Consider the following 8,094-nt stretch of genomic DNA (forward strand, 5'->3'; position numbering starts at 1 on the left):
GCCGGGGCGGCTGGCGTGCCCGGGAGCCGCGGGTCGCGGGTGCCGCGTAGCCAGTGCCGGCTTGGACACGTCGAGCCATCTGCGGCCTCGGACAGCCGTGCCGGGGAAGCGCCCCGCTCGTGTCTGCCTGGAAGGGGGTTTAGCACCCGTGGCCTTCCTCCGAGTCCCGCCTCCGAGGGAGGCTCAGGGGGCGGCCAGGGGAGGGGGATTCCTCAGTGCTGGCCCCCGGTCGCAGCGCAGTCTCCCCACTGACACCGGCCTCGTGCCCAGTTCTGTTGCCTCTCCACCACCAGGCGGAATGCCCTCTTCTCCCTGGCATTCAAGGCCACGGTGGGGCATTTATATTTGCTGTTTCAAGCACCTTCCACGGAGATGCTTTCAGCTGCTGTTCTGTTGTAAAATCTGGTATATTCAAAGATGGTCATGCTGCATTTTATTACAACTGTGGATCATGTTTCGAGGAATCGCTGAGAACCCAGCAGCGAACTTTGGCTACTGAGTGTTCCAGAATTGAAATGGGGAATCCACATGTTGAGATGCCGCTGCCCTCAGGGTGCTGTGCAGTGAGCACCCCAGTGGCCACCGAACTCACGCCCTCTTACTGGTGTCGCAGACGAACCGGCTGAGCTCTGTGCAGAAGAAGGTGCTGGTCTAAACTGGGTCTCATCCCTCACTTACCGGTTGCTCAGGCAGCATGGAAACGATGGCCAGGCAAGGGAACGATCCCCAGCGCGGCTCACGAGGCCTTTCCCTGTCTTCCTGCAGGGTCTCCCGATGCTCCGCTGGATGTCCGAGTGGAGCCCGGCCCCATGCCTGGCATCCTGGTCATCAGCTGGCTGCCGGTCACCATCGACGCTGAAGGGTCGTCGAACGGGTTGCGGGTCACCGGCTACGCTGTGTATGCTGACGGGCAGAAGGTACTGGGCCTGCACGGGGCGCTGTCGCTGGGGCAGTCCTTCTAGGGGGCTGCGGGCCTAGGAAAAGTGTGTATTGAAGAAAGCGCACAGGTGGGGCTCTTCGGCATGAGTGGTCTTGTGCGGCCAATTTCCTGCTTCGGCTGGATAGAACGAGACTGCGCACAGGTCAGTTGCAAAAGAGGAAGCGCCCACCTGCCCTGGAGAGGCCCCGGTGAAGGGGGAAGAGTCAAAAGAAGGTGCGCTTTCTTGAGACTGAAAACCACCAAGGAACCAGCAGTGGTCCTTCTGAGGGGGGGCACCTGGAAATGTGAGGATGAAAGGAGGGTTGTGTCCAGCCATTCTCGGCAGCCTGGCATGAACCCTGCTGGGTTCCCATGAAGTAACGAGCTATCCTGGCCAGGAACAACCCAAAACAAGCCGGGGGGTGGTTGCCAGGCTGCTCGCTGCCAAAGACACACGCCGTGCAAGAACCGCAGCAGGTTCAGATGGTGCTGACCGCCCACGGTGGGTTGTGCTGACCCAGCTTAGAACACAGTGAATTGAATTCAGGGTGGGTGCTGCTGCCTGTCTTGATCTCTCTGTGGTTGTCAAGCTTTTTAGATTTATTATTTATTTATCAGGGTATTTCTAACCCATCCACTACTGTATGTCTCTGGACAGCTTACAATAAATCACCCAATAAATACATCATAAATGCATCATAATCATAATAACCCATGACTGAGAATAAAAATGTAATTCAAATATTTAAACTTTAAAATACTGGTTAAATAAAAAGGTCTTGACCTGCCGCCAAAAAGCATATAGATCAAGTCCATCCCATTTCTGCATAGGCTTGAGATCTTTCTTAAAAACTAGAGGTACAGAAATCCATACGCTTTGTTCATAATGGGCATTTCAGCGTGTGGCTTTTTGGGTGCATTTTAAGTGTGCACCTTCTGGACCCATCCAGGCATCAATTCAAGTGTGTTTGTACACCTTTTGGAAACATGCCTGCTCCTCTGCGCCCTTTTCAAATGGGAGAAGCTGCTGAGAGTAGTTTTCTCGGCTTAGGGCAAGATGCGGCAAGCGCTGTGGTGTACGGATTTCCGCTTGCAAGCAGTACTCGGATCCCTTTTGGGTCCAGGAGGTGTGAATTGGGTGGATGGGTTTTGGGAACCCTCGGCAGAATGAATTTCCCAGACATCCCTCACTGAGCAAGATCGCTAACCGACAGACGCGGCGTCTTGCATGTGTGGATCGGGGGCCCTGTGGGGCCGCCGCTGGCCATGGCGTTCTGGGGGCTGCTGACGCGCACACGCTTGGTGGGCGGCAGGACAGAGAGGGCTCCCCGAGGTGCGTCCGCCTTCCCGGCAATTCCTGCTGGTTTCCTTGCTCTGTGCCGCAGGTGATGGAGGTCACCTCCCCCACGGCGGGCAGCGTCCTCGCGGAGGTGTCCCAGCTGCAGATCCTCCAGGTGTGCCGGGAAGTGTCCGTCAGAACCGTGTCCCTTTACGGCGAGTCGGCAGATTCGGTCCCGGCGCAGCTCCCATCGGCCTCGCCGGAAGTCAAGGGCTGTCCTGCGCGCTCCAGCTGCAGCTGCCTGGCTGCTCAGCTCTCGCACGGGCCGCCGCGGGCCTTGCTCACCACGCCAGCCTCCCAGGCCTGTGGGACGGAGCCCTCCTCCGCCACGGGCCGTTCCGTTGCCAGATCCACCCCTCAGGCAAGCCCCTGCGAGACGCCTGTGGAAGCCTCCTTGAATGGCTGCCCCTCTCCCACGAGGACGCCTGCGCCTCCTGCGACACTGTCAGACGCAGAAGCGGGCACCCCTCCGGGAGAAGAAGGGCCCCCCGCAAGCAGGACGATGTCTGAAGATCCAGCCATCTTCAGCAAGGCGGCCCAGGACCAGCCCGGAGAGGACAGGCAGGTACGCCTGGGGTGCATCTGCGAGAGCCAGGCCACTCTTTCCTGGGCTCTGGGCAGCAGGCGAATCAAGGCTGCAGATTGAGAGGGGTGGAAGGAAGCAGCACGGTGTGGGGCTTCACCCACTGCCTGCAGCAGGGGCAGCCTGGGGCTGAGTGCTTCCCCCGCCGCCCCAGCTGCACCACGGGGTTCTTGTGCAGGCAGAACGGGGCCCTTCTCCTGCACGCCCCCAGGGAATGTTGGGTGTGAGAAGCAGCTGGTCTGCGATGCTGCACTCGACTGATCCCCGTTTAGTGCCGGGAGCCCCAGTCGCCAGCCCACAGGGCAAGCCACTTTGGCCTCCTGGCTGAATTCCTCCGGTCTGTGGGATCCTGCTGCTGAATCCTTCACTCTGCTTATGGCTTCAAATTTCTGTAGATACGGCCTGTTGCTGGGTGAGGGGATTGATGGGAAGGAACGGATCTGGCCTGTGAGCGGGGAGATACTAAGCCAGATTGGCACTCTTGCTCTCCATCTTTATACAGTCCTAGCCAGTCAGGGATCCCACTGAGAACATGATGTCATTGGGATTTCAGCAGAGAGCCAATGAGGGGATGTAAGGCCCCTGGCTGTCCATGGAGCATGGGTGGAACGGGTTTAGCAGAGCCTATGCACCCCGCCCCCCCACCTCCGCCACTGGAACCACCCAAAAGATTGCTGAGAAGAAGGGAAAGGGTCCTGTGTGGACAGAAGGGCTGGTGAAAACCAGCCCCCAAAGTGCTGTTCTTAACCGCCACCTTCCATGAGGTCATCCAAAAAAATACTGAACAAGTCATTGCACCGTATGACCGGCCAGTGCATGACTGTAGGAGTGTCAAACCTCGGCTCTGCAGGTCAAACCCAACCAGCCAGGGATCCTGGTCCACTGGGGTCCCCCAGGGGGCCTGCCCCTTTCCCCCCATGGCCAAGCGTGTTTTCGGGTTTGTGGGCACAAATGTTCCCCCCAGTTTGCTGCAAATAGTTGCAGCTAAGCTATGCTGGGATTTGGGGTGATTTTGCCCCACAGCTCTGCCTTTGGCCAAATGGCACCGGGCCCCTGCGCCCCCATGCTTCCCCCCATCATGTCCCCAGCACCCCCTTCCCAGTCATGCTCATGCCGGGCAGCTGGAGCCTTTCCTCACGTCGTAACGCCTTTGCCAGGGGCAGCTCCTTGTGGCCCAGCAGCCAGATCCGGGGGTCCCAGGCGGCAGCGCCAGTGAGCAGCAGAGCCCGGCCTGCTCCTCCATGGACCAGGGAGCGAAGGAGTCGCCTGCCCAAAGAGGGGTGGAGAGCGAGCCAAGCAGCCCGGGGGCAAAGTCGGCACCCCCCAGCAGGCCTTCGGGGCCAGGAGAGAGTCGTTCTGCAGAACTGGGCCAAAGCGAGCGGCACAGCCCAGACTCCACGGCTGCGTCTCCCGCGAGAGTCAAGCTCCTGAAGGAAGTCCCCAGGGAGGACTCCGCAGCGCTGACGTCGCGGGTCAAGAGAGAGGTCCGTGTGCCTTTGTTTGAAGGGTTCGTTTGAGTTGCAGAGCCCAAAGCGCAGTAACCTCATGCAGGATGCGGTGGGAGGCAGACCGGTGGACATGATTTTCCTCCTTTGGACAGCAGCTATTTACCCAGCCTTCCCGGAGCGTTCAAACGCAATCCCAAAATGCATCCAGTACTGCTCAGGAGCCAGGCCGTTGACGTGCAACGGCAGGCAGCACGTGGCTGCCTTTGATAGCTGCTCATGCAATGGCCAGCATCCGCCTGTCCAGGGCAAAGACTTGAGTCTGCCGGGCAGCTGCTGTGCCACAGCAGCGGGTCTTTGTGATTCACAGCTGACATGCAATAGTAGCCGGAGTCTGACGGCAGATCTGATATTTGATGCCTCCTGCAAAAGAATGCTGTCACAAGACGCTTTCTTTTCTGACCATTAAGCTCTTGTAGGAAACCTTTTGACACAAGAACAAGAGCAGAGGGATTGCTTTGAATCCTTGTATGCCAAGAGGACTGAAGTGTTCGAATGGCCACTTTTCAGATGAATGCTCATGAGTGTTTGAATAAGGGAGGTGGGTGACTCTTGCAGCTTTTACAGGAATTGTCCATAATGGTGAACCTGTTTGGGGGATGGAGCTCAGCGCTCTGGATAGCTTTTGCCAGCTCAACAGAAAAGCTGCACTGGATTAGGAGCCTAACTTAGGAGTCACCGGTCTTCACCCTTGGGTGGCAGCCTGGGAATTCATCAGTCCAGGGACAGCCTGTGCAGGGGCTTAATTCTCTGCCAACAGGAATACTGAATTTCTTTAGCAGGGAGAGAAGCGATCTGATCCGGGGAACCATCCAATGAATCTCCTGGCTGACCACAGCCGGGGCTCTGACCTCTCTGACATTATGGAGGAAGAGGAGGAAGAGGAGGAGGGAGAGGAGGAGGAAGAGGAAGAGGAAAAAGAGTTGCAGCACTCCGGCAGGCAGGGAGAGGCCAGATGGAGCCTGGGTGAATACCACGGCAGAGAAAACGGAGAGAAGGTACTTCTGCCTGACTGCGGCCACCTGTCTCTTTCCAAGCACAGAAGCCAACCAGACAGACTGTTGAATCTCCCTCCAACACAGGAGATGGGGCAGTTTTCTACCCCACTTGAAAGCTACAGCATAATTTAGGGGCGCGGGGCAGGCTGCACAACACACACACAGAGGTTTTGAGCAACATGATAGGGTTGAATATGTGTTGTGTGTGGGTTGTTGAACCATGCTGATCCATGGTAACCATGAACAACCCACAAAGAGAAACTGTGGCTTATTCTTATGTAGTGAACTGGGGCTTGTTCACCATGGTTTGTTAATCATAAACAACCCCCAGTTCACAACACAGCAACAAACTGTGGACTCTCTTCATGGGTTGTTCATGGTTAATGGATCTGGGTTTGCTAAGTCAGATGCGTTGAGACCACATGAGAACCCATGTTTCAGCCAACACTCGATTCCTCCTTGACTGGCGAGTGTCAGTTGCCAGGCTGTCTGACCGCAGATGCAGCTCCTTCCCTTCACCGCCGCCTCCCGGCATTTGTCGCCTGAGGCAACCGATCTGGTTCCCTCCGCCTTGGGGTAGGGCTGCCTCTGTTGCTCATAATGAGCTGCTTGTCTGTTCTTGCTGCTACTGCTAAGCCAAGCAGATCCACAAGTCCCCGGCCCTGTCCCGAGTGGAGCCTGCAGAGCCAGGCTGTGCGAGGAATCGAAGGACTGCCGTGCTGGATCAGCTGTTTGCAGTCAGGGCGAGAGGGCGAGGCCAGGGCAGGGGGAGCCCACTGCCGGAGGGGGCCTGCTGATGGGGCCTTGCAAAGGGCCCCTGAAAGCTGGAGCACAGTCTAAGCCAGGGTAGACTGTGCTTGTCAACTGAAGCTTTGTTGAACTGTCCCCAGCCGCTGGACCTGACAGATCTGAGCTCCCCTGACTCCCCTTTTGAACACATCCAATCCAACGGCCACCCCAGCCCATCTTGCAGCCGTGAGCCATATGAGTGAGCCAAGCCTGCAATCCCAACGGTGCAGGACCTTTTCCTGCCTAACGTGCATCATGTTGCACCTTAAATATCGTGTCGGGGACGGTTTCTTCAGCAACCTTCACTGCTGCCAGTATGACATCACGGTCGGAGGAGATGCAGGCCTGCCTGTGCTCTCTCTCCTCGTTGCTCACCCAGTTATAAACGCGCTAGTGGTTGTCTTCCGACCTGCCAACTCCCCATGCCCCCAGTTGCCTCCTTTTAGGGGATATGCTGTGCCCAGATTGCCATCTACAATATCCTTTTTCACACACTGCAAGTAGCTCTTGGTAGAACTGCAGCAAAGATTTCCAGAGTGGAGTTTTGACCACTGCCGTTTCATTTCCTGGAAGCATCTTCTGCAAGGGGAGAGGCCACCTGGAATGTCACGTGACGCAGGCTCCAGCGCTGCCCGTGCAAACGGCCGAGCAACCGGCCCGGGAGGTGCCCCCACCTCCCTCCCGTGTCCCGGACTCACTGTGCCTCAGGCAGGTGTTTCCGGACCAGCTGTGGCCGGGCCGCTCCACTCGTGCGGAGGAGAGGCGACGCCGATGGAAGCTGGCCTCCCCGTTGCACGCCCTGCACCAGTTCAGGAACTCAGCACCGGGGGGGGGGGGGTTCAGGAGTTCTCCTCCTGGAATTTCTTTGGAGGAGTCGTGGGTCTCCGGCTAGGGATGCTGCAGTTGCCACAAAGGCCACAGGCTGCCCGCTGCTGCTCCAACCTTGCCTGATGTTCTTTTCGGTCTTGACGCACCTCTCAGGAAGAGCACTGCTCCAGCTGTGCGCCTCCCAGCGGCCTCTGCGCTGCGCTTTTGACAAGCCGAAGGGCTCTTTTGGGCTCTTCTGCGTCACCTCCCGAGGGCTGTGCCTGGATTTCGGCCCACTGGCCGGCAGAGTCCTGGCAAGGCTCCATCAGGGCGATTTTGTTGTTGTTGTTAGTTGTGAAGTCGTGTCCGACCCATCGCGACCCCATGGACAACACTCCTCCAGGCCTTCCTGTCCTCCTCCATCCCCCGGAGTCCACTTAAGCCCACACCCACTGCCCCAGGGACCCCATCCAGCCACCTCATCCTCTGCCGCCCCCTTCTTCTTTTGCCGTCCATTGTTCCCAGCATTACGCTCTTCTCCAGGGAGTCCTTCCTGCTCATTAGGTGGCCAAGGTACTTGAGTTTCATCTTCAGCATCTGGCCTTCTAAAGAGCAGTCAGGGCTGATCTCCTCCAGGGCTGACCGGTTTGATCGCCTTGCGGTCCAAGGGACTTGCAGGAGTCTCCTCCAGCGCCACAATTCAAAGGCCTCAATCCTTCGGCGCTCGGCCTTCCTTACGGTCCAGCTTTCACAGCCATGCATTGCAACTGGGAAAACCACAGCCTTGACTATGTGCACTTTTGCCGTGCCCTGGGGCCCTTCGGGTGCCAGCCTCTCACGCCTCTTTCTCTCTCCCCCGCTCCTGGCCTCGGGGCTGCAACGCAGCTGGTCCTCGGAGACCCGGACAGCGACGAGGAGCTCCTGGAGCGCGTGGTGGAGGCGCCGTCGCCGGCGAGCCGCAGCAAGGCCCTCTTCAGCATCCCCGAAGTGGCGGAGGAGGAGGAGGAGGACGACGACGGCTGGGCGCCGGCCCCAGGCAGCCCACGTGCCCCGAGCCCGCCGGGGAGCAGGGCCGCGGGCAGCCTCCCGGAGGCGGCGCTGGGCCCCCCGCGGCGGACGGAGGCTCCGCGCCCTCCCCTCCCCAGGGCTCGCCA

At 58.5% G+C, this 8,094-nt stretch overlaps 1 protein-coding gene across 1 annotated transcript in view; it reads left to right on the forward strand.

Annotated features, from left to right (window-relative positions):
* The window catches only part of TSPOAP1 (TSPO associated protein 1), a 32,340-nt gene that overhangs the window by 17,277 nt on the left and 6,969 nt on the right, over nucleotides 1–8,094 (forward strand). Inside the window, exons 17-21 of the mRNA XM_044456093.1 lie at nucleotides 766–917; nucleotides 2,305–2,823; nucleotides 3,999–4,325; nucleotides 5,126–5,344; nucleotides 7,826–8,062. Of these exons, the coding sequence (XP_044312028.1) occupies nucleotides 766–917; nucleotides 2,305–2,823; nucleotides 3,999–4,325; nucleotides 5,126–5,344; nucleotides 7,826–8,062 (1,454 nt within the window). The remainder of the gene's footprint in view (nucleotides 1–765; nucleotides 918–2,304; nucleotides 2,824–3,998; nucleotides 4,326–5,125; nucleotides 5,345–7,825; nucleotides 8,063–8,094) is intronic.

Source organism: Varanus komodoensis, unplaced genomic scaffold, assembly GCF_004798865.1.
Source record: "Varanus komodoensis strain SLA01 unplaced genomic scaffold, ASM479886v1 scaffold81, whole genome shotgun sequence".
NCBI lineage: Eukaryota > Metazoa > Chordata > Lepidosauria > Squamata > Varanidae > Varanus > Varanus komodoensis.